The sequence below is a fragment of the Tupaia chinensis genome, unplaced genomic scaffold (genome assembly GCF_000334495.1).
Source record: "Tupaia chinensis unplaced genomic scaffold, TupChi_1.0 Scaffold144899_1, whole genome shotgun sequence".
Taxonomy (NCBI): Eukaryota; Metazoa; Chordata; class Mammalia; order Scandentia; family Tupaiidae; genus Tupaia; species Tupaia belangeri.
In genome coordinates, this window is record NW_006204759.1 from 241,664 (window position 1) to 266,932 (window position 25,269).

The 25,269-nt window shown below is 54.1% G+C and overlaps 1 protein-coding gene across 4 annotated transcripts in view; it reads left to right on the forward strand.

Moving 5' to 3' along the window:
• ABR (ABR activator of RhoGEF and GTPase) overlaps positions 1 to 25,269 on the forward strand; it is a 172,427-nt gene that overhangs the window by 107,118 nt on the left and 40,040 nt on the right. For all 4 annotated transcript variants that reach the window (XM_006167512.3, XM_006167513.2, XM_006167511.3 and 1 more), the window contains 10 exons: positions 4,496 to 4,548; positions 5,045 to 5,185; positions 7,397 to 7,518; positions 9,894 to 10,059; positions 13,952 to 14,074; positions 14,420 to 14,495; positions 15,119 to 15,223; positions 16,729 to 16,803; positions 20,137 to 20,234; positions 20,612 to 20,743. In XM_006167512.3, coding sequence (XP_006167574.1) covers positions 4,496 to 4,548; positions 5,045 to 5,185; positions 7,397 to 7,518; positions 9,894 to 10,059; positions 13,952 to 14,074; positions 14,420 to 14,495; positions 15,119 to 15,223; positions 16,729 to 16,803; positions 20,137 to 20,234; positions 20,612 to 20,743 — 1,091 coding nt within the window. The remainder of the gene's footprint in view (positions 1 to 4,495; positions 4,549 to 5,044; positions 5,186 to 7,396; positions 7,519 to 9,893; positions 10,060 to 13,951; positions 14,075 to 14,419; positions 14,496 to 15,118; positions 15,224 to 16,728; positions 16,804 to 20,136; positions 20,235 to 20,611; positions 20,744 to 25,269) is intronic.

Below are 25,269 nucleotides of genomic sequence, written 5' to 3' on the forward strand. Positions count from 1 at the left end.
CTGGTGCAGGGACAGGGGCTGCCATGGAGATTCTCCTCATCATCCGCTTCTGCTGTAACTGCACCTATGGTAACCTAGGCGCCCCTCCACAGAGGGAGGCGGCTGGAGTGGGCTTGAATGTGTCTGCTGAGGTTGGGGGCAGCAGAGAAGGAAGGGTGGGTGCGTGGCTGGACCAGCGTTCCTGGAGCTGAAGTCTGGGGGCTGCTCTGGGCAGGGTGGCTTTGAAATGGAAGAACCAGCCTTCCCCCACCCTAAGGATTTGAAGGGATTGGTGGGTTCATGTGAGAGGGTCTGGGCATCTCCCTGGAGAGGTGGCTAAGGAGAGAAAGTGACAGGCTGTACCTGCAGGCCTGGAGACCCTGAGGCCAGAGAGAGGGGTCAGTAGGAGAGTGGCATTTGGGCACAGAGAGGTTGCCAGCCTGGGCTAGAGGCAGAAGTTGGGAGTTTCTTTGTTTCTGGAGCGAGGAGAGGAGTGGAGCAGGCGGGTATTGTTCGCTCAGGCGTACACACTGCCTCTCCCAGAGCAGCGGGGCAGTGGGCAGCTGGTGCAGCAAGGGAAGCAACAGGGAATTGGGGTGCTCCGAGGAGGTGTGTCCCCAGCTCCCTGAGACCCATGAGCTGAACTGAGGTGGTGATGCTGGCAGGAGGGGGGTGTGGCAGGCTGCTGCTTTGTGAAGGTCACACACCCACCGCTCAGTGGAAGGGACTGGGCCATCCTCTCTGCAGCTCCCTCAGCTGGGGGTCCTAGGACGGGTGCATGCTGTTACTCGTCTGTGGCTGAAGCACGCCTAGGCAGAGAGGTGTCAGGGGCCCATGGGCCCTGCTGTCTGCCTTAGGGGTGACCCAAGCTGCCTTTGGCAGGGTGTGGGGCGCATGTGTTGCCTCCAGGCCAGCCGCTCTGGGCCATGCATGTTGGAGCAGCAGGTGGCTGGGTTTAGGACCCTCCTCTGCCCACCCACCAGGCGTTTTGTCCTGCCCCCTTCTCAGTCACTTGCTTCCCCGGCCCCCGACCCCCGTGGTGCTCGCTGTCCTAAGGCTGAGCTGAAGAGGCGGCAGTTCACGGGAAGATTGCTGATGAGATTCCCGGACTTCCTCCCAGAGGCACTGTGCAGGACCCCGCCCTTACCTTCTTGGGCTGTCGTGGTTTGGAGACCACTCATGCCAGAGACAGCTCTCGCCGGCCACCCAGCAGGACAGCTGTGGTCACTCTCATTGCTGGGCAGACGGGGCCCTGTGCCCCTGCCCCTCGGCTCGGGTTCAGACAGTGGGGTCAAGAGCAGAGCTGAACTTTACACTGGCCCGTTAGAGAGCGGAGGGGAAATGTTCTTGGTCTGCCTAGTAGTTACTCTGCATCCCTAAGAAGGAAATGGGGTCTGCCTTGTGCTTCCCCTCCCTCCCCAAAAGGAAGCTCAGTCTTAGACAGGCCTGGGACCCAACATTCAGGGCATCTTTGGCTCCTGTGAGACTGTCTTCAAAGTCACTTTCTAAGTGGAGAATGTGGGATGAAGGAACTGGTTCTTTAGTAGGGACTCGCTCTGATAACAAGCGAGGCCAGCTCTCTCACCACCTCTGGCAGATCTTTCCGAGAACCTGCCGGGGTTTGCTGAGCTTTTACAGGTACTGCCCTCCCCTGGGGAAGAGGACGGCTCACAGTTAGGAGCGTGGGTAGACTTCGACTCAAAACCCAACTACCACTCACAGCTTTGTGACTGTGAGCAAGTTACATAATGTCTCTGTGCCTCAGTTTCCTTGTCAGTAAACCGGGGCCGGTCAGATTTGCTTCCCGTTTAATTGCAGGAGTGAATGCATGTCAAGCTGTTAACTAAGGGCCCTCACACAGCGAGTATCCTGCAAGTGAGAGACCAGGTGCCCATGTCAGTGGCTTGACTTTTAGGCCCTGCAGGTGTTTTGCCGGGGTTCTTGGTCAGGGAAGCGTCTTGCAGGAAGAGATGGGGTGGCATCTCGGTGGGCGGTGGGTGTCCCAAGCAAGGCAGGAACGGCATAGTGAGAAGTTGGAGAGTGAGCAGAGCAGGGACTGGAGGCAGGGTAGCCTGCCAGGGCCAGGGGGCAAGTAAAGGGGCAGGAGTTTGGGGGCCAAGAGCCCCTAATCTTGAATTCTCAGGGAAGAGCCTTGGGGAGCACAGACACTCCTCTCCTGGTCCCCCCATATCTGACTGTGGCCCTGCGCCCTCCTCTATTTCCTCTCTCTACTTCTTCCTCCTCCCCGCTACTCCTCCCCCTACCCAGCCTGAGGCTGGGGCACAGGACTCATCCCATGGCCCCAATCCGGTGGCCTCTGGAGGTAACTAGAGACACATTAATAACCTCTCTGAAACCCAACCCGCCATTTGTGCAGCCCTCTGAGCTTAGTCAGAGCCCTCCTCCTCCTGGGACCGAGAGAGGGCTGACAGTGCAGTATCTGCTGTCCCTGGGCTGCACCTCGGCCCACCCTGGCAGGTGTCCACTGAACTTGTGCTTGCTTGTGGGTCTCTGGGATCCTTGGGGTGTGATCTTCCCCCTGAAGACGGGCTGAGCCACAGGTGGGTGCCTCAGACAGCCTCAGATATGGGTCCCTGCCCTGAGCTGGTCACTGAGCTCTACCCTCACTGTCCCCCAAGCTTGGCCCTGTCCGTCTAGGTCCCACCGCCCAGAGGAGGGGCCCCAGAAATTGCTCCATGAGAAGGGCTGCAGATACGTCACAGGAAAGGCATCTGCACGGAGCAGGGGCTCCCTCCATTACTGCCCTTCAGAAGCAGCCATGGAGCGCCAAGGAAATGCCGGCGCCCTGGGTCCCCCTGCCGGGACCCGGGTTTGATGGGGATAGAGGGCAGGCATCTGTATTTTTGAAGAGCCTCCCTAGTGATTCTCAGGGGCCTCGAAGCGAAGGCTACAGATGAGATTCGTGCCATGCCACTGAGACCACGTCTCCTCACAGTCAGAAACCCGCTCTTGAAGTGCTTGTGTAGCAGTTTGGAGGTGTTTGTTTAGCAGCCACAGGGCCTTTATGTCTACGGCTTCGGGGGACTCCGCTTCGGAGGCTGCACAGGCCATGAGCGTAGGTTCTAGGATCTGTCACCACCAGTGTCTTGTGGGACTCCCAATCTAGGCTCCTCCTTCCCGTCCAGCATCCGGCCTCTTACTGCCCCTGGCAGGAGGCCAGAGGTCATGACCCCGTGGACAGCAGCCTCCAGGTGCAGGGCAAAGTTGAACCACCCGTGTTGGGGGGAGCAGACTCAGCTCCTCACAGGAGGGACATGTGCAAGTGCTGGTCTGCCAGCTGCTGCCTCCGTCTGTCCCTGCTGCAGCTCAGCAATCCTGGCCTGGTGTCCAGGCTGTGGAGGGGTGTGGCCCATGGTGGCCTAGCTGAGCTTGCATTTCCCCAGCCTCTCTGAGGTTCCACAAGCGCTTTCAAGATATCTGTGCCCCTCAGGCTGCCACCTGCTTGAGAGCAGAGCTTCTCTGGGGAGGTGTGGCCTGCCTCCTGGTCCCTAGCCTTTCTGCCTTGGGGGTTGAAGGCATGTAGAGGGGTCTTCCCCTCTACCGGTGAGGCCAGTTGTTTGGGACAGAATGAAGCATGCCCGGGCCAGCTGGTAGCATGATGGTGAAGGTGGCTGGATCCCACATGACCAACTACACAGTTTGAATCCTGGGCCCAGCAGCTTGAGAAACATGACAGGTGCATGTGCATGTGTGTCCAGAATTCCAAGAGGAGAATGGAAGAGGAGGGATTGCAGCTCGTCCGTCTCCCCTGGGGGACTTTCTCTCTCTCTTTTCAACTTTCTCCAGTGAGCACACACATTCTATAGCAAAAGAAAAGAAAACAACTTTTTTTGGAATTACTTATTTAATTCCATTTGTTCTTATTGTTATTTTTAAAAATTTGACCAGAGAGAGACAGAGAGAGAAAGGAAAAGCGAGAAAGCAGGCTGCCAGGTTCAGGATCAAACTGCAGTCAGCCATGTGGGAACCCATGCCACCTGCTGGCCCCAAAAAACACTTGAAAAGAATGAAGCATGTCCTTCCCAGCTGGCTGTACCAGGTCTTCTGGTGGAGCGCATGAGCATGATCAGGCCTGGGGAGCTGCCCTCCCTGGAAAACAGCATGTCCCCTTCCCTCATTCTGGGATCCTGGTGTGACCGAGTGTGCTAGACCTCTGTGGGGCATGGCGAGGGTAGCTGTGTGATTCAGGGTGGGGAGTGCAGGATCAGGCAGGACAGACCTGGGGACAGCCCTCGAAGACGTCAGGTCTGGTGGGAAATGACAAGGAGGCAGGGATGGGGAGGAGCCCTGCAGCCAGGGCCGGGCCTCCCCTGTTCCTGATGCTCGACCTGTCCTGGAGTGAGAATGGAGGTGCAGGTTGCCACAGAACCCACTTTGGCTTCCTGCAAGTGAGTGGACGTGCAGGGAAGCAAGATGGGTACCGGGAGAGAGCTGGTCACTAAGGCTCGAACTGCCCGTATTTCATCACCCTGCCTCCTCTCTGCCTTCCCCACAGCTCTGCTCTACAAGCCCATCGACCGAGTCACCCGGAGCACCCTGGTCCTGCACGTGAGTTGAGCTCCCCAAGTGGCCAGGGAGGGGTTAGGAGTTCAGTGAAAGACTGAGTCCAGTGAGAGGGTGCTGGAGTCATTAACACCCCTTTTGGGGAGATTGGCAGAGGGTCCCTGAGCCCTACTGCGGCTGCCTGGCCTGCAGTAACCATGCCAACGGCCTAGGACCTAAATATAGCTTGGCTACTGAGCTTGACATTTGGCCAAATGCTCCCCAGGAGCCAGGCCCTTCCTGCTTCCCGTCCCCTGCCTCGTGGTCTCCAGTGTCCTTGGAGCAGCTGTGGGTGGAGAGAGGGGTGTCTTTCCCAGCTGCTTGGTGAGACGAGACTCCACCTGGCTTCGCTCTGACCCTAAATTTTAGTTCAGATTTCACACACATAACTAGATTAAAATGTGGATCCCCGAGTAGCCTCCTTCCTGTTCCTTAAGTGAGGATTGAGTACGCCCCAGTCTTTCCATGGAGCCCTAGGACTCATTGCCACATCCCTTCCCAGGACCTGCTGAAGCACACCCCTGTGGACCACCCAGACTACCCCCTGCTACAGGACGCCCTCCGCATCTCCCAGAACTTCCTGTCCAGCATCAATGAGGACATCGACCCCCGCCGGACTGCCGTCACAACCCCCAAGGGGGAGGTGAGCCTAGAACCGGCACAGCCTCACGCCCAAGCTGGGGAGTAGGGGTGAACTAGGGCCCCCGTGCCTACTCTCCTTCCTGCACAAGGGTCACTGCTGTGTGCCCCGTGTCTCTCCAACCCTGGTCCCCCGTTCCCAGCCAAGGAGGGGACTTCAGCCCTTTGTCACCCTGATTGCCTACAACTTTTTAGGCCCTAGGTTGAGAGCATTAAATCCAGTGTCTCTTTGCTCTTCATCCTAATCTAATGAGGCAGAAGAGGAAGTCGAGACCTGGCGAGTCTGTGTAGATCTGTACAGGTCTCAGCCATAGTCGTCAGAATCAGATTCTTCACCTAGAGCTATCTGTCTGCGGGTCCGTATCTCACCCCCCGCCCCCCCACACACACACCTTAGGCCATTGGGTCCTTCATTCTTAAATACAAACAGCCCCTCTGGCCATCTGGTGCTCTCAGGGGCAGCCCAGGAGGTGGGGTGAGTGGGAACTCTGAACTTCAGGTTGACTTGTGTAGCCAGGTGAGCGGGAACTAGAGTGAGCCCGGCAGCTACCAAAGGCTGGTACTAGAAGTGGCCGAAGCTGCCACCCTGCATGTGTCCCACGTGGGCACCTTAACGTGGTACAGCAGCTCCAGGTCCCTGGGGACCCAGTGAGAGGAAGCAGAGTGCAGAATCCAAGGGCTAGTGACCCTCCCGGGTCAGCAGCCTGGCCCAGATACCGTGCTTTCTGTCCAGTCGAGGTAATTAAGTGGCATTTGGGTGTGAAGGCTCACTGGGCTTATGCTCCTTTGTTGTATTTACGAGCCTCTAGTGTCTCCTGGGAAGACAGTTAATGAGGGACCATGTCTGGAGAGTGAGTAATGGGGTCTAAGAGCTGTCGCTGTGTGCTGTCCCGCTCTGGTTTGCGGCGCCCCAGCAGGTCACTCGTTTGTTTCACTCCAGGGGTATCCGAAACTTCTCCAGGAGGCTTAGAGCACCATTAGTTTAAGGACCTTTTTCTTTTTACTTGTCAGAGCCATGTGTACTCACCAGAGAGAGAGAGAGAGGACTCACTCTCCTGCAGGAAATGGTCATGCCAGTCCCGTCTCCATTCCTCCATCCTGTCGAGACTTTGGACATGCACCTGTATTTTTCAGGCCGCCAGGGCCAGTACGCAAACTGCTGTCAGATACGTGGGATCCGCTCCCTTCACCCTCAGGCCATCTTACCTGTGGCCCTGCAGTCTGTCCACCTGTGCACTGCAGCAGATGTAGCCCACACGGTACACACCCACACGAGGCTGGCAGATCCAGAGAGCTCCAGAGAAGCCTGCGGGCTCTGAGGGTGTGAGCAGGAAACCCTGGTCCCAAGTGAAGCAACATGTTCCTGACCACTTAGGAGCCAGGTCACAAGCAGCCACAGTCCCCTAGGACACTGCCATGCCCCACTGAAGATAGCCCAGGGTCTCCCACCCATTGAGGGTCATGGATGAGTCCTCTTAGGCAACTGAGGCCTAGTGGGTCTGCAGTCAAAGCTGAGCTGAAGCTAGATCAGGTTTTTAGGTTGGGAGGGGTTTTGGGGATGGGCGCTCATGCCCCAGGGTAGAGAAACCAGGTCATTCCTGGCCTAGGGCCCATTGAGGCAGGATCTGTTGTAGCTGCAGGAAGGGAGAAAGCCAGCATTTCTAGGTCTCATGGTATGAGCCAGGTACTGCACTGTTTTACCCACACCTGCTTGGAGAATCCTACCTTACGAGGCAGGAATTATTGACCCCACTTTGCACATGGTTACGCTGAGACTCGGGCCAAGGAACTTTCCCAAGAAGTGGCAAGATCTCATGCCAAGAAGTATAGCAGGGTCTGGATTCAAACCCGTGTCCGTGTGACTCCAAAGCCAGTGCTCTAAACCAGCAGCCCCTCCCTCTAGCCTCCCTCCCTAGCTGGATGGTGCTCCAAGTGGAGTCTTGGTCCCGGGCTGCACACCTCATTGACCCCACTTTGCACATGGTTACGCTGAGACTCGGGCCAAGGAACTTTCCCAAGAAGTGGCAAGATCTCATGCCAAGAAGTAGCAGGGTCTGGATTCAAACCCGTGTCCGTGTGACTCCAAAGCCAGTGCTCTAAACCAGCAGCCCCTCCCTCTAGCCTCCCTCCCTAGCTGGATGGTGCTCCAAGTGGAGTCCTGGTCCCGGGCTGCACACCTCTCTGAGCAGGCGGTGGGGTGTGCCATCTCCCTCAGACACGGCAGCTGGTGAAGGACGGCTTCCTGGTGGAAGTGTCGGAGAGCTCGCGAAAGCTGCGGCACGTCTTCCTCTTTACAGACGTCCTACTGTGCGCCAAGCTGAAGAAGACCTCCGCAGGGTGAGTGTTCAGGCATGTCGGGTCACAGCTGGGGGGACCAGACCCTGCCCCATGTGGACCCCTCAGCAACCAGGGGCAACCTATATTTTTATTCCTTGTTAAAAGTATCTCAGTTGGGGCTGGCATGTAGCGTGGTGGTTAAGGGCGCTGGACTTGTACCTGGCCTACCACGGTTCAAGACCTGAATCTGGCACACTCCCTCTCTCTCTCTCTGGTCAAATTAAGAAATAATAATAACAAATAAATAATTATTATATCACTTAAGGGCCAACCAGGTGGTGTGGTGGTCAAGGCAGCTGGACCCTACATGGCCAACTTCATGGTTTGAGTCCCAGACCCAGCAGCTTGACATCATACCAGGTTCATACATATGCATGTCCCAAATCTCAAGAGGCGAATGGAGAAGAAGGGATTGCAGCGTGGCCATCTTCCCTGGGGATGCTTTCTCACTTTCTCCCCCTCTCTCCAACAGTGCACATGCACTATAGCAGAACTAAAAAAGAAAAAAGAAGGAATTAGGCCCAGCTATGTTAGTGTGTGTTAGTTGACGCTGCCACTCCGTAGGCTGAGGCCACATGGCATGCCTGGGTTCATTTCCTGGCCCACCTTACCCACCTTACATCCAGGTGTAGTAGCACACTTGTAGTCCTGCTACTTGGGAGGTTGACGCCTAAAGAGTATGACAGAGATTCTGTCTTCAAAAATATATGTACATATATACATATCCTCACACATTCACTTATGAACATTTTATTTTGCTACATAACCTTTTTTTTTTTTCTAAAAATAAATCACATTACAGAAATAAACCATTCACCTACCCGAACATAAGCATCAGTCTCCTGCTGCTGCCTCTCCTTCTCCCTTTTTTAAATGTTCATATAGTTGTAATCAGAGTGAATGCCCAATTTGGGGCTCTGCTTTTTCTATGTCACGTCATAAGCATTTTCCCTATTGCTGCCTAATCTTCATAATCATCATTTTACTTTACTGCATGATGTTACAAATGGATATGCCATAATTTACTTCGGCATCCTCCTTTTATTAGACATTTCTGCATTTTTGCTAACTGCAGTTCTGTGAATATTCATTATATCTACTGCTACTTTTTATTGAGGGCTCGTGCCATACCAGGTGCCATGACAAATGCCTTGTGTACATTATTTTGAATCTTCCCAACAATTCCACAAAGTAGTTATTATTATCCTTATCTCACAGATGAAAGAGAAGACTCAGAGAAGGTAAATAAGTTGCCCAAGGTCACACAGCTAAAAGTGGAGGAGATAGGATTTGAACCCTACTCTCTCAAGAACTCCTTTCCACTTCCATATCTGTAGCCAGGAATGTGGGTCTGCTTTATGCCATGAGTAGAAAAGGTTATTCAGTGTTCATTCATTATCACCTACTGGGTGCCAAGTGCCTACCTTATAGCACAGGGAAGAGAAGCCCATGTGCTCACCACACTGAGGGGCCAGAATGAGAGCTGCACAGCTAAGCCTTGCAAGAGATCAGAGCAGGAGCGATTACTGTGAGCTTTGATAAAGGCCGTGACTCCCTGGAAGTAGATCACATCTGAGGTAGTCCTAAAGCAGAAATGACAATAATAAGCATACGTGACTGCGTTCTGTGATTCCCTGGAACTAGATCATATCTGAAATAGTTCTAAGGTAGAAATGGCAATAAGAAGCATACATAATTTTGTGTTCGGTTCCGTGCCCATGGCAGACATTATTAATCAACCATAGCACTCTTTCTTTAAAAAAAAAAAAAAAAAAAAGATTTTAATTGTTATTATTTTTCAACTTGACCAGAGAGAGAGAGTGATTGATTGATTGATTGAAAGTAAAGAAAGGAAGCCATCAGGTCTGGGACTTGATCCATGGTCGGCCATGTGGGAGTCCAGCACCTTTTACCACTATGCCACCTGCTGGCCCCAGCACTCTTTCTTATTAAGCTTATATGGAACTCTAATTCTTAACACAGTACTTAGGAGACCTCTAGTGGTTGGAGTAGATGTTCAGAATAACATCTGTACTCTGTAGCCTAAAGGATGATGAATGTGAGCTAAGTATGGGTAGGCTAGAAGCAGGAAAAGGGGATGGGGAATAGGAAAAAGTAGAAACCCAACCAAGAAGGCTTCATTCTTCTTGATACCCTAGTGGTTAGGGATGTTTAAAACATCCGTAATTGTGGGCGGAGGATGGGCGAGGAACCTGACTCTCGTTACTCCCCGTGTGTGCTTCCTGATCGAGCTCCCCAAGGGCAGAGGTCACCCTTGCTGCTGACAGGTTCTCAGTAAATCTTTCGGGCCCAGTAGGTCAGGCTTGAAGAACTAGTGTCCCTGTGGCTCAGGTCTCCCTCCCTCTTGGTTGCAGGAAGCACCAACAATATGACTGTAAGTGGTACATCCCGTTGGCCGACTTAGTGTTTCCATCCCCCGAGGAGTCTGAAGCCAGCCCCCAGGTGCACCCCTTCCCAGACCACGAGCTGGAAGATATGAAAATGAAGATCTCTGCACTCAAGAGTGAGATCCAGAAGGAGGTGAGAAGTGCCTGGCATCTCAGCCTGGGGCCGTTGCTAGTTCTCTGGACCCAGGAGTACAGGCCATGTGTTGGGGATGGGAAGGGGAGGGGAGGGGAAGTAGTAAGGTCTGAGGGTCTGAGGGAAGCAGGGTGCCAGGATGGGGCCCTCAGTGTGTCTGTGCTGAGGGAAAGTCCCTGAGCATGGCAGATGAGCTCTGAGCAGAAGGAGGGAGACCAAGGACGCAGTGCTTGGAACTCAGGGGTGTTCGTTGTGAAGAACAGTGCGTGTCGAACACTGAAGAAAAGGGAAGCAAGAGAAGGAAGAAAAGAAGCCCTTAAGGAAAGGCACACATACAGAAGAGAAAGGATTTGGGAGGCCTCTCAGAAACTGACGAATCAAAGGCAAATAAGGAGAGAGGGAACTTGATTAGCAAAATTAAGATATATATCTTTAAAATGCACAGAAGCGTGTGCCCTTTCTAAAGAACTTAGGTTCTCTTCAAACAAACACACATGGAACATTTATAAACACTTTATCTTATATTAAGCCACTAAAAAAAAAAAAAAAACCTCAATTTTTTCTTTTCTTTTCTTTTTTTTTGTACTCAATACCATTGGAACCAGCAAATGGCATAATGTCACTGGACTCCCACATAATCGACTGTGGTTTAAGTCCTGGACCCGGCAGCTTAAACCTCCTGCCAGGCATGTGTATATGTGTGCCTAAGATCCCAAGAGGAGAATGGAGGAGAAGGGATTGTGGCATGGCCATCCCCCTGGGGGGTGATTTTTTGCTTTTTCTCTCTCTATTTTTGTGTCTCCAGTGAGCATACATGCCCTATAGCAAAAATCTCTCTCAAAAAAAATCAATACCATACAGATCCTGTTCATAGACTACAGTACATGTAGAAATCCACAACTAGACTATTAAATTATATGCCTGGAAAGTTAAAACTTTGAAGTTAAAGAGGAAATCAGAATGGAAACTAAACAATTTGGAGCATGAAAACAAGTATTCCATACTAATTTCCACGGGATGTATCCAAAGCACCATTTAGAGGAAAATGTATAGTCTTAAGTTCATATATTCCAAAACAGTGTCTATAGGAAAGCACCACAAGAAGAGCCTTTCCGGTGAGCAGAAAGAAGTTCTGTGGTGTGGTCTCGTTGGCCTGGTCTCTCTCCCTCACCCCTCCTGGCGTGGCTCCTCCCCTCCACCACTGTGGAGGCCTTCTCTGACATCCATTCTCACCCCCTCGAGTCTGAGTTGAGTGCCCTGTTCCCAGCGCATGATGTTCACCTCCGACTTTACTGTGATGGTACTGACTTAGAGCTGCATGGTCAGATTTTTCCCTTCCCCGCTAGAATTTGAATTCTGGTGAGGGGGCTGCTTTCTTTACATAGCCCTAACTCTTAGCATATAAAAAAGGCTATTTAGTAAATTATTATTGCACAGTATTTGACTAGATGGCCTCCAAGGGTTCTTTCAACTCAGACATCTCTCTTTGAACAGGGGAGAGGAAGACCACAGTTTTAACCCCAGGGGTGTTTGGGGCAGGGGGATGTCCTAGGACTGAGGGTGTTGGGGTGCTCCTGCCCAGAGAGAGCATCCTGACCAACACAGGTGTCCTGACGGCTGGGCCTCAGCCTACTTCAGGTGAGCTTATTCCCCATCTGGCACTGCCCACTCTTCTCACTGCAGGGCACTCTGCGTGCATGTTCTCACCCAGTCCTGGGAGCTGGCAGGCTTTGTGCTCCGGATGTGCAGGGTATGGCTTTTGCTCAGTCAACTCAGCCTTCCTGAGCTCCCCTGGCTGCTGGCTGCAAGGAGTTAGCTAGACACCTCAGGGACACCGTTCTCCAGTGAAGGCGGACATGCCCATTTCTGACCACAGAGCATGACACAGACGATGAGAATCCCTGGAGAGGCACAGTGGCCATCCTCTGAGTCACAGAAGATGCAGCCATTGGTTCTTTTAGTTATTATTTTTTTCATGTATCTTTTTTACACAATGACAATTTTGTTTGTTTGTTTTGCCAGAGGGTCTGTGTACTTGTCAGAGAGGGGGACGAAAGCACCACCCCACCACCACCGTGGGCTACACACACATGCACCTGGAATGTTTTCCAAACTACCAAGGCTGGGATTTGAACTGCAGTCAGCAATGCGGAATCTCACTGCCAATGCACTGTGTTTAACCACTGTGCTACAGGGCCAGCCCTTAACAAGTTTTTTAAGTATTTTATTATTATTATTATTATTATTACCAATATAATGCTGGTTTATTATAACCAATGCTCACAATACCAAAGGGTTTAGAATAAAACTGGTCCTTAGCTACCTTCCATTTAACAGTTTCAGGTGCATCTTTCTAAACTATTTCATGTTTATATTGGGTTTGTGTGTGTTTAAGTATAAATTCATATTTTCAAGAGGCCTTCAGAAAGTTCGTGGAAGATGCATAATATGAAAAAATTAAAAACACTATGGATTTCGGGGCCAGCAGGTGGCATGGTGGTTAAAGGCCCTGGACTCCCATGTGGTCGACTGCGGTTCAAGTCCTGGACCTGGTGGCTTGCTTTCTTACTCCCCCCCATAATCAAATTGGAAAATAATGATAAATAAAGTTAAATTTTAAAAATCTTAAAAAAAAAAATGGATTTCAAATTTTTTTACACCAAAATAAACTCAGACTTTCTTTCCATTTTATAAACCTTTTAAAACTTCTTCCTCTCCCTCCCTCTCTCTCTCTATATATATATTTTGTATTTATATATATATATATATTTTTTTTTTTCTCCCTCTGTTTCACATCTTAACCTTTTCATTTACCAGTATGTCTTAGAGGTCCTCGGACCTATCGAATTCCTGTTAGCTGCTGAGGTTGAGGGTGGGTGGGAGTGGTGGGATATGGGATATCAGGCTGAACACAGTCTAGAACCTCACGGGGAAGGCCATGCCAGGCCAGCAGATGTGGCTTTATGCTGAAAGGTGCCTGAGGTCTTTCAAGCAGGGCATCTCTATTGTACTCAGGATTCAAGTTATAGAGGTGACCAAGTGACAGTAGAGAGGCTGATGGCACTGAAAGATTCCGATTAGTCACAGTTCCTAAAAAAGCGGGGTTCAGTATACCTTGTGAGGCCACGTGGGAAGCACCAGGTTTGGACAGGAGGCAGAAGAGCCAGGAAGGCATGGGCCACACTCAGCCTTTCCAGGAGTCTCTGCAGCGCAGTAGGGCAGGGAGACAACTGAGGGCCGGCTGGTTTCGATGACGTGGGCTGGCTGTGGTTATAGGGGTGGTCTCCAGTGGTCTGTCCCAGGCCTTATGTGGTTTTAGCAGAGGAAGTACTGCTTTGGTCAAGGTTGAGAGTTAAACAAAGTAGGAGGCCCGTTGCTGACACGCTGATTCAGATGGCTGGATCCCACATGATTGACTGAACAGTGTGAGTCCCAACCCAGCGAGCTGAAAAACAGGCGGCATGGGTGCACGCTCGCCCAAAATACCAAGAGGAGAAATGGAAGAGAAGGGATTGTGGCATGGCCGTCCCCGTGAGGGGTACTTTATCACTTTCCCTCTCTCTCTGTCTCTCTCCCTCTGGGCAGGCACCCTAGCACAATTTAAAAAGGGAAAGACCTAGGCAAAGTTGGTGGTTGGGGACGTGGGCGTCCTAGGAGTTGGTTTGCATATGAAAGGTGTGCACACAGAGGATCACTTTCAGTCTTAGGAATTAACCAGCCCTGAGAGGGACCTTCTCCTCACCTAGCTTAGGCCCCCCCAAGATGTCAAAACTTCATAAAATGTAGAAGATAAAAACCATGATTAACACACTGGGGGATGCTGTGCTTAGCTGCTCAGGGAGAAGTGGAGGCTGAGAGTGAGGGAGACCATCTGTGCCCTTCTCTCCTGCAGAAAGCCAACAAAGGGCAGAGCCGGGCCATCGAGCGCCTGAAAAAGAAGATGTTTGAGAACGAGTTCTTGCTGCTGCTCAACTCCCCAACAATCCCGTTTCGGATCCACAATCGGAATGGAAAGGTCAGAAAGGGTGGGCTGGGACCAAGGCAGTCCCTTTCTTTAGTCCAGGGCTCCTGACTCTGATCTGTGGGAAGCAGAACCTCAGGCCCCCATTTCCCAAGGAGCCTGCCGGGTCTCCAGCCCAGCCTCCCTCTCCCTACTGGTGTGGAGCTGGCGCCCTCTGCTGGCCACCACTGGCACTGCCACATTTGGCTTCCCTGGAAGCTGGCCACCTGCAAATCCCACCCGCCTTCTTCATGCTTATGGGTGCCTGGGTAAGAAGGAGTTGTGTTGGGGGCTCCAGAATCTTGGAATATTGGTGACCTGCCTATTGTCCCTCACTGAATTCTCATCTCTTCTCTTCAGAGCTACCTGTTCCTACTATCCTCGGACTACGAGAGGTCAGAGTGGAGAGAAGCCATTCAGAAACTGCAGAAGAAGGGTAAGTCCTGCCCGCGTTACACGCCCTGGGGACGCCCGTGGCAGCCATGGGCCTTGTGCACTTCCGAGCACTCAGCTCTTCTGTGTCTCCCCTTTGTCCCTCACGGCCACTATGGAAGTTGCTGGGACAGTGGTATTCAGCTAGTTACTGATCAGTTGAAGTCCAAAGAACTTAAGTGGTTTACTGAAGGCATACAACAAATTAGTGGTAGGACTGGTCCCAGAGCCCAGCTGGGGCAAGTCCATCCTCCTTCCCAAGGACTAACTCGGCCTCTAGAGCTGTTTTCCTGCAGCAGCCCCAGGGAAGAGCAGCAGCACTGGTGGGGGGAGAGCAGCAGCCCCTGTGGGAGAGCAGCAGCCCCCCCCGGGGGGAAAGCAGCAGCCCCCATGGGAGAGCAGCAGCCCCCGGGGGGAGAGCCGCAGCCCCCGAGGGAGAGAGCAGCAGCCTCCGGGGGGAGGGGGGAGAGCAGCATCCCCCGGGGGGAGAGCAGTGGGTGGGGAGCAGCAGCCTGGGGGGGGGAGCAGCAGCCTCGGGGGGAGAGCAGCAGCAGTGGGTGTTGCGGGGGGCGGACAGCAGCCCCTGATACCTGTACTGATGCTCCTGCCTCTCGGCTTCTCCGGCAGATCTCCAGGCCTTTGTCCTGAGCTCAGTGGAGCTCCAGGTGCTCACAGGATCCTGTTTTAAGCTTAGGACTGTACACAACATTCCTGTCACCAGCAATAAAGACGGTAAGATCTGAACCCGAGGCTGCCCATCCTGCAGACTCACGCCCCAGGCCCCGGCTGGGGTTTTCCTAAGGCCCCAACCAGACATTTGGGTGCCCGGGCTGATCCACGCCTCATTAGGCTGGGACTGTTCAGTTGCAAGTACACAGCGCTTAAGAGGGGCCGTTCTCTGCGGAGTCCCCACGTGGCCCCCAGCTCCTCCTCAGCACCCTGGTGTCCTGGGATCATGGGTTTATATGCTCATGAAGTTCAGTAATGGAAACAAAAGGCTGAAGATGGGGTAAGGAGGTGGGGGGGAGGGAAGGGAGGAGAGAGTGACATGAGGGGTTCTCCAAAAGTTCATGGAGGGGCCAAAAAGTGGCTAAGGCACTGGACTCCCACATGGCCACCCCATGGTTCGAGTCTCGGACATGGCAGCTTGCTTTCTCATTTTCTGTCTCTCTCTCTCTTTCTCTGATGAGCACACGTGCCCTATACCAAATTTTAAAAAAAAATGGTAATAACAGTAAATGATTCTTAAAAAAAAAAAAAGTTCATGGAAAGGGCAGGCCCCAAAGCCTAGTGGTTCAGGGAGCCAGATCCCACATGATTGCCCATGATGCAAGTCCCAGTACCCATGGTTTGAAAAATATGCCAGGAGCATGTGCATGTGTGTCCCAAATCTAGACAGAATGGGTACATGGAGGAGGAGGGATTGCAGTGTGTCCGTGCCTCTTAGGGGTGCTGGCCCTTTCTGTCTGTCCATCCCTCTGGCAGTGGAAAATTAATGTTCATGGAAAATATGCATTTTGAAAAATCAGCACATGTATTTAAAAATTGTACCAAAATAAACTTTAATTCCATTCTCCACAAACTTTTTGAAGTTCCCCTGTGTGCCTAGGAAGTAAGGCTGTAAATTTCTGGGGACCAGATCTTGGAATGCCAAGTAAGGGAGTTTGGAGTTCGTCCTTAAAGCCCAGAAGCCTGTGGGAATTTCTGAGCAGGGGAGAGCTGTGGTCAGGGCTAGTGACCAGGCCAGAGTGGGTGGGCTCTGGCTGCTGGCATGGGGCCTGCTCTGTAAAAGCAAGCTTTTGTCAGCACCTCGGTCAGCTCAGGATCCGATGTCCCAAGCAAGGGCTGAGGTGGGCCTTGTCTGTTCCATCAGCACAGGGTTGAGCTATGGTATCATCCCATTTTCACTCTGACAGGTGGGACTGAGGAGGGCAGCCATCAGCGGGCAGGTTTCAGAGGGAAAGAAGTACCCCTGGGGAATGGGAACAAATCCCTGCTACAGGACTGTGGGTGTAGGCTGGCTCCCCAGACAAGTGGAAGAGAGAAAGGCTCAGTGCTACCTGGGGAAGCCCCCATAGGAGCGCGTCTTGGCCTTTGGAAACTTTTCCAGCTGGCCACCAGGTGGCGCTGACAGACCACGGCTCAGGCTGTCTCAGGCCATCTGCCTCCCCACCAGCCTTGGGTAGAAGGGCGACCCTCTCACCACCTCCTCCCCTGGGGGCTTTTCTCTCTTGCAGATGATGAGTCTCCAGGACTCTATGGCTTCCTCCACGTTATTGTCCACTCTGCCAAGGGATTTAAACAATCAGCCAGTAAGTACCCTTGAGCGCGGCGTAGAAGTCGGCAGGCTGTTGATCGTCTTTTCACTGCGGCCCCCGTGCTCATGTGTTCCGCTCTGGGCCGCCCAAGCTGGAGACCCAGCGGCATGCCTTGAGATGTGGGGCTTCCCTGAGGGCCAGGAACCAGCTTCTCTTGGCAGGGGATCACCCTTGCCCTTTGTCTCCAAGATCTGCTTTCACCCAGTCCTCCCTATCAGGCGTCTGAAAAGCTGCTTCAAACACCAGGGCTCTTAACTCACATCTGCCGATGACAGCGGTGTGGCCTCGGGCGAGTTTCTAACTTCTCTGAGCCTCAGCGTCTGTCTCCATTTAAGGCCATCCCAGTTAGCTGTGACCTGAGAGCGGCCTCACGGGTGACCGAGCACTGCACCCACACACTGCCTCACCTCCCTTGTCTCCCCGTCATGGCTGCTATCTGCAAAGCCGACCGTGGGCTCAGTAGTGCAAATCTTTCCGTGTCTCCCAAAGCACAGCTCCACCTTCTGTCTCCAGTCTTACAAACTGACTTACAGGGGGTTCAATTTAGGATTTTTCAACATTTCGGTTTATTAGGACATATGCTCACCGGAAGTCAAGGGGCATTTGTACTTTTTATGCACATAGACATTTTTAAATTATTTATTTAGTTTTATTTATTAATTCCTTTATTTTAATTTGACCAGAGAGAGAGAGAGAGAGAGAGAGAGAGAGAGAGAGAGAGAGAGAGAGAGAGAGAGAGAGAGAGAGAGAGAGAGAGAGAGAGAGAGAGAGAGAGAGAGAGAGAGAGAGAGAGAGAGAGAGAGAGAGAGAGAGAGAGAGAGAGAGAGAGAGAGAGAGAGAGAGAGAGAGAGAGAGAGAGAGAGAGAGAGAGAGAGAGAGAGAGAGAGAGAGAGAGAGAGAGAGAGAGAGAGAGAGAGAGAGAGAGAGAGAGAGAGAGAGAGAGAGAGAGAGAGAGAGAGAGAGAGAGAGAGAGAGAGAGAGAGAGAGAGAGAGAGAGAGAGAGAGAGAGAGAGAGAGAGAGAGAGAGAGAGAGAGAGAGAGAGAGAGAGAGAGAGAGAGAGAGAGAGAGAGAGAGAGAGAGAGAGGGAAAGTGAGAAAGCAAGCTGCCAGGTCCAGGACTCAAACCATGATCAGCCATGTGGGAGTGTCCAGCACCTAACTACCACGTCACGTGCTGGTCCCCTGCACACAGAAATTTGTGAGTCTGTTAGACAGCTAGTAGTTCTACCCATTTACCAGATGAGGAAGCCGAGTCCAGAGAGATGAAAGGACTTCCCATCACATAGGATCAGAAGACTAGGGCTGCCCTCTCTCCTCTCTGCCGGCGCCTCCTCACTCCCTTCTTTCCCTCCCGCAGGCGAGGTCTGCCCTCCCCTCTCCCTGCAGCGCACTGTGAGAGGTTACGCCATTGACCCACAGACAGTCCTTTGATAAACTTACTCTGGTCTCCCTGAGTTCCCGGGGAGAATCGGCCTTGCTCTGTGTCCCCATCATGCTCAGGGCAAACTGGTTACAGCACCCGCTGCTCTGGCACCTGTAATCTGCCTCTCCCTCTGTGGGTCCCTGGGGGGCAGGAACTGGGCCTTGATCCTTGGATGAATGGGAGCTCAGAAGTGCTTAATTTATAGAGCGCCTACTGTGTCCCCGGAGAAAACGAGAGCAAGGTCGGCGTGTGGGCGGTGTGCGTTCAAAGCCTTCTGAGGCTCATCCTCTGCTCTGACTCCCTGGCACCCCTCGGGTTCCTAATACCATTCCCGTTTTGTACCCGAGGAACCTGAGGCTCCAGGAGCTCTGGGGACTCGCCAGTGGTGGGCGGAGTGGGAGGATCTCTGTCTTCAGACACCAATGCTCTTCATTTAGAGCATTGCCCGAAGCCTGGCCAGGCCTACCACGCTCATCACTGGGGCTGCTTATTTACACAGCAGCTTCTTGGACCCTCCCCAGTCCCTCAGAGCCCCCTTCTTGGGGCTGCCCTCAGGAATCTTCCTGGTTAAAAAGCTCCACAGGGCTGTTCCCAGTCCTAGTCTGCAGCCCACCAAGCTGGACTGGCACTGACCCCCGCAGTGTCAGGTGCCTTGTCCCTCCCCTCTCTCCTGCTTCCTGGTGGCCAAGGTGGGGCTCAGGGAGCAAGCCCATGGGGACGAGCAGGCGTCCTGTGCTCCTGGGTGGTTAGGAACAGGGCAAGCTGCTATGAAATCTCTCCTTACCTCTGAAAGTCTCTATCCCCTTCTCCCCCCTCTCCCTGACCAGCTCCGATGTGTGTTCTGGGGGGCTGGGCCCCATGACTCTGCACTAGGGCTGAGCCAGACAGCCAGCCTGAGCCCCACGTTCACCTTCGACCTCTGCCCCTTGCCCGCCTGATTCCCACAGCCAAGGCTTGGCTTATTGCTTCATAGACACCCATCCCCACCACCCCCAGGGCCCCAGAACTGCCATGGAAGCTCTGTGGAGGCAGGGGGGATGCTACCATCCGAGTTGTAGAGGGAAGGTGTGGACTCGCAGGGTGTCTGGGGTGAGGCCTCATCAGTTGGGTCCCAGGATAGAGCACAATTTTCAGCATAAAGGTGATGGTTCAAGACAGATGCAGGGAAAAACCCCACCCGGGCTCCCTTCCGCAGCCCCTCATCCTCCGTGACCTGAAGTGCTCGGGCGGCCGGTTCCACCTGTTCCTCCTGTGCCCAAGCCCTGTCCTTGGTGCCAAGGGTGCACGGTGGTAGGGCCAGAGGCCAGAGGCTCTGCCCCTGGGTGTCATGTCGGGGAGGGAAGGGATGAAGTTCACAGAGACAACTCTGGTTGCAATTAAAGGCCGTGAGGACGTCACTGGGGAGCTGAGCGGGCAAGATGGGGTGTCCTTGGCTTCACAATGCCTCAGGGTTCCGCCAGGCACGTGGGCAGGACCAGAGGCCAGGGTTGCTAAATACCCTCGGGCACCTTCTACCCCAAACACCAGGGACGCCCCTGCTGAGAGCCCCTGGGATTGGGGGTTGGGGAGAGGCAGCTCCTTTAGTCCCTGTGGTCTATGAATCCTTGAGGTGAGGCTGCGTGGGGAGGGGGCAGCCGAGAAGGTGGGGATGAGGAGATGGCGAGGGCAGAGGAGGGAGAGGTCAGCACACGGGGGTGCAGGAGGGGAGGCCAGGCCATCTAAGAAGGCCGAGCAGCGGGAGGGAACCAAAAGGCATAAGGGCTTCCGGGAGAGCATGCCCAGCTGCCACCCCGCAGGGATGTTGGGAGGAGAGAGGCACTTCCCCCTCCTGAGCCGATCGCCGCCACTACCCACCCTGACCTCTCAGGCCTCACTCGGTGTCTCTGCCTGTCCTCCCCCTGCAGACCTGTACTGTACCCTGGAGGTGGATTCCTTTGGCTATTTTGTCAGCAAAGCTAAAACCAGGGTGTTCCGGGACACGACAGAGCCCAAGTGGGATGAGGTGAGTGGAAGGGCCGGTGTCCTCCCTGGGACCCTGCGTGTCGGAGTGTGCCCACCTGTCCCAACGTTCCAAACCTGTCGGCCGGACCAGCGGTGTCCCCGATCCCCCTGCGTCCACCCCCTGCTCGTCTGGCTTCTGATCCCAGCGTTTGTGGGTGTTGGACACTGGGCTTTCAGCTCAAGCCCCCAAACTGCCCGTCACCAGTGACGTGGAGGCCTCTGCGAGCGTCAGCGAGTGAGGATGGTCCCCCATGTCCTGTGACGTGGGCCTCACGAGTGCTGCTCAGGCTCACCCTTGCAGAGCTGAGGCCCGTCCCTGCCAGGAGGTCGTGGCTCTCGGCTTCGGAAGTTGAAGACCCTCTGTCCCATCTCTCCCAGGAGTTCGAGATTGAGCTGGAGGGCTCGCAGTCCCTGCGGATCCTGTGCTATGAGAAGTGCTACGACAAGACCAAGGTCAACAAGGACAACAACGAGATCGTGGACAAGATCATGGGCAAAGGGCAGATCCAGGTGAGCGTCTGGGCACCCAGGCAAGGCTTGGGGAGCCACCAGGAGGCAGGCCTCGTGGTCCAGGTGCTTGGCCTTTTGCGACTTCGACTCAGAGCTGGTTTGAGAAAAATTCCCCAGGATGGTTGCTCTCACCTGCTAGAGATGGCTTCTTACCGTAACCCGAGAAGCCCACGTGCGCCTGGGTCTTCAGGCTTCTGCACCTGGCCCAGGCAGATCAACCGCACTTCTGCAGGCTGGACCGGGGCGATAACAGCTCCGTTTCCACATGTCAGCTTTAGTCTGTGGGTGGCTTGTTCCTGGAACCGTGCTGAGAAGGATTCCGCTGCGTCCCTGAGCGCCGTCTGCTATAGGCGTGGAGTAGGCGTGAGGCACACGTCCTGCGCATTGGCCGTTCTACCGGACGGGCTTGGGGTCCGGGTAGGCTGTGGGGGCTGGTCTCTCGCTCAGGCTTGCTCGGGCTGCACCTCACTCAGTGTGTGTCAGGGTCATGGCCCAGAGCCGGTCTTCTGGATGTCAGTGGAGGCAGGTCCCCCGCCAGGTTAGGAGCGAAGTTGCCTCAGCTGTGGTTTTCGTTGCTCGACAAACTCGGCAGAGAAAAGGCCCTCGTTGGCAGTCTGTGTCTCTGGAACATTCCATCAGTTTTGATAATGGCTGCTACTCACTTACTTGTCAAGAGAACTAGGGTTGGAGGTGGGGTGTGTAGGGGCAGGGTGGGTATTTAGCATGGAGCAGTCCCGACTCCTGTCTGGCACCTTGCATGGCCTCACACTTACGACACAAGTGGCCAGGTTTGGGGGTAGATCCTGTGACTGTGAAGCCATGGGACATGACACCTGGTGTGTACTGGGACTGAGCTGTGGGCACTGGTGCTTGGGGCTTCTTAATCACTACAGACGTGATCTGGCGCAGGCCGCGCAGCTCCGTCTGAACCGGGAGCTACATGATGCTGTTGGAGCAAGCATCTGTTCTCTGGGGCGCTATTGAGGCTGCAGTTTGGTATCTGGCTCTAGACTGGGTGTCCTCTGTGGCATTGCCCCTCAGAGATCCACGTGGGTCTCTTGCTCCCTGCACCTGTCTTGGGCTCTCCTGTTGGAACAGGGTGGGGTTGCACCATTTGGTGGGGACCCAGCCCTGCTCCTCATGTCGCCCGTGTTCCTTCCTGACGCCGTGGGCCTGCATCCCGCTCCTCACACCGTCACCAGGGAGACAGTGCTGCTAAGCAACGGCAGCCCAGTCCTCCGTTATTCGGGAAATGGGGCCTGATGAGAGAGAGCTCCCAGCACAGTCCCTGGAACCCACTGTGCATGGATGGTGTAGAGTCCCGTCTCCATGTCCCCAGCTGGCTGAAGAGACAGGCAGGGAAGGGAATCTGGCTGGCCCTTCCCACCTGAGGAGACACGGGCAGGATACCTGATGGGCTGCCACTCCCCCTGGACTCTTGGTGGCTGTAGAAGGAATAAGGTGAAAGGGTGTTTGGGTGGCCAGCTCAGTGGGCACCATGGAGCCCGGCCCCTCTACGTGCAGATGCCAGGGCCTGAGGCAGCGTTTCCTCCATCTGCACCACAGCCCTGTCCCCCCTCCTCACCCAGGAGCCCCAGGGGAAATGCACCATAAATCATCGAGTCCTGGCGACAGGAGCAGATGGAGGCGGTGGGGGAAGGGGAGGAAGCCAGGTTATGTTTGGCAGAGCAGAAAGCACGGTCTGGTAAGGAGAATGTTTCTGTTTAAGCTTCGAGGAATGTTAAATGCCTGAGAGTTGATGTTAAAAGGAACACAAGCCTTCCTGCTGCCAGCTGACCTGGCTGAGCAGGCAGCTGGGACCAGAGTCCCCTGAAGCCTTTGCAGCCTCCCAGCACTCGCTCCCCAAGGCACAGCCCTGGGCCCTCAGATAGGAGCCCCTTACCAGCCCTCCTGTGGATGGCGAGGGCAGAGGTGGGCCCCCAGGACTGGGCAGTGGCCCGTAAAGTCCTGACCTGTGACCACCTTTGAGCCACCCAGGATGGCCGGGCTGAGTGGAGAGTCTGTGCTGAGCTGTTCCACATGGCCAGGCCTCGTGGAGCCACGGAACGGTCTGTTCCCACAGCCCGTCCCCACCTCCCTTCCTGCCACACGTCCAAGGAAGGGAGCTGGCAGCAACCCCGGGAACTCGGTCCTGCTCCCCTTCAGCAGGCGCTGAGGATGGGACCACAGGTCTCACGGTAGGGCAGAAGGAAAGTAGGCCCCCTCTGCCCTCCACCCCGACTCTAAGCCCTCCAGAGGACGGTGAGGGACCCCAGTGCCTGAGCTCCAGGCGTGTGCTCTCGTGGTGAGCCTCCCTCTCCGAGTTTGCCTGCTGCGGCCATGGGACAGGGAGTGGAGGGCAGGCCGGGGCAGCACTTAGTGACAGGCAAGTGGCTGCGCCGAAGGCCCCTTTCTGAACGTCACCTCACGTGACCCTCGTCCCCGCTCTGCGAGGCAAGCGGCATTGTGCAGACCACACTGAGGCACCCAGGTGACGTACACTGGCCAGGGCGCGCCTGCTGTCAGCGTGCAGGGAAGACCGAGCTGCCTCCTCTGTGCAGCCAGGTGCCCCCGTCTCAGGCCTTCATCAGAAAGTCTTCCTTGGCCCCTTGCGGTGGCGTGCACTGGTGACGCTGCTGCTCTGCAGACCAAGGCTACATGGAAAGCCTGGGTTTGATTTCTGGCCCACTGGAAAACCCATGCGTGGTGGTGCACACCGGTCGTCCCAGCTGCTCAGGAGAATTGCAGCATTGTGAGAACCTGTCTTTATAAAAAAAGAGACATCTCCCAGCATAGGCAAAGGGCCCTGACCTGGCTGGTAGCCTGGAGAAGGAGCCAGAGTGATTTCCACTGTGAGAACCTGCTTTGTGGCATAAGGTGAGCCTGAGGTTTCCTTTACCTGGAGTCCTGTCACCTCTGGGCCGTGGGCATTTCTACCCGGTACACCTGGGAGGAAATAGATCGAACGTGCATAGGAAGAACAGCGGCAGAGAACGTAGCCTGTATCTGTGGTGTGACGGGCCCTGGGCTGGCTGTCCCAGAGTGCAGGGTCTTGTCCTAAAGGAACCTACTGTCAGATTAGAAAGACAGATTGGGCCAGTGGGCAGCATAGTGGATAAGGTACTGGATCCTACATGGCCAACTCTGTGGTTCAAGTCCTAGACCTGGCAGCTTGAAAATCAAAATAGCTGGGAAACAGCAGTTAGCGTAATGGCTGTGTTGCTGAACTCCCACGTAGTTGACCACCGTTCCCGTCCCGGACCCGGTGGCTTAAAACTCACGCTGGGCGCATGTGCGTGCATGCCCAAGATCCCGAGAGGAGCATGGAGGAGAAGGGATTACGGCGTGACCATCCCCTCTGGGGGGTGATTTCTCGCTTTCTGTCTCTCTGTCTCTCTCTGTCTGGCGAGCGTATGCGCCCTATAGAGAAAACCTCTCAAAAAAAAAAAAAAAGAAAAAGAAAATCACACTAGCTGTGTGTGCATGCGAACCCAAATCCTGAGATGATTATGGTGTGGCCATCCCTCCAGGGGGTGATTTCTTACTTTCTCTCTCTGTCTCTCTGTCTCTGGCAAGTGCATGAGCCCTGTGGAAAATATCTTACAAAAGGATTGAGCATTTCCACGTATGCCAGGCCACGCGAGAACAGTGCAGCATGCCAGTGAGATGACGCCGGAGAGCTCTGGTGAGCCCAGTGCTGGGCTGGGTGTTGAGGTCTGTCAGCTCCGCTCCTCACCTGCCCTGTGCGGTGGGCGTGTTCACGCATGTACACTGAGAAGGCTTAACACAAGGGGCTAAGGAACCCATCCGAGGCTGGGGGAGGAGAGCCAGGACTTGAACCAGGGCTGGCAGCCCACACTCCAGAGCTCACCTCTGGGTCTCTGGGTGCCCAGCTCCCTCCAGCATTCTAAGTGAGAAGACCTGAACTTGTGCGTCATGGGCCAGAGTGAGGGAGGCTTCAAGGAGGAGGAGGAACAAGCTGGGTGTCTGAATTCCAAGAGCAAGTGTGTTAAAGAAAACGGCAATAATAGTAAAGAGACTTGAAACATAACCACACACCGTCCCGACTCCCACTCCTCTGAAACACTATTTTATCTTGTGCCTTTTCCCCTCCTCGGGCATTTACATTTTTATACCGTTTTAATCATAGTGTGTATGTTGTGTTTTTTCTATTTTCATGTAGCATTATAAACCTCCTTCTTCTAGGGCTCTAAGTAGCCTTTAGAAGTACCTTGCACGATCCATTGTCAAAAGCGTTTCTTTCTATACCTCAGGGAAACCACGTCTATAATGACCTGCACAGTAGTTGCCATTTTAAGGCTCTGTTATTCTCGCAAGGTGGGCAGGCTCTAGATCAGCAGAAAAGAGGAGGGTGGGCCCTGGAGGAAGCACCCGGTGACCAGAGGCAGGAATGTGCAGGGCTAGTCCCAGGAAATGAAGGAGCCCAGTTCGCCCTGAGTGGGAGGGGTTGTGAGCAACAGCAAGTGCGTGTGTGTGTGTGTGTGTGTGTGTGTGTGTGTGTGTGT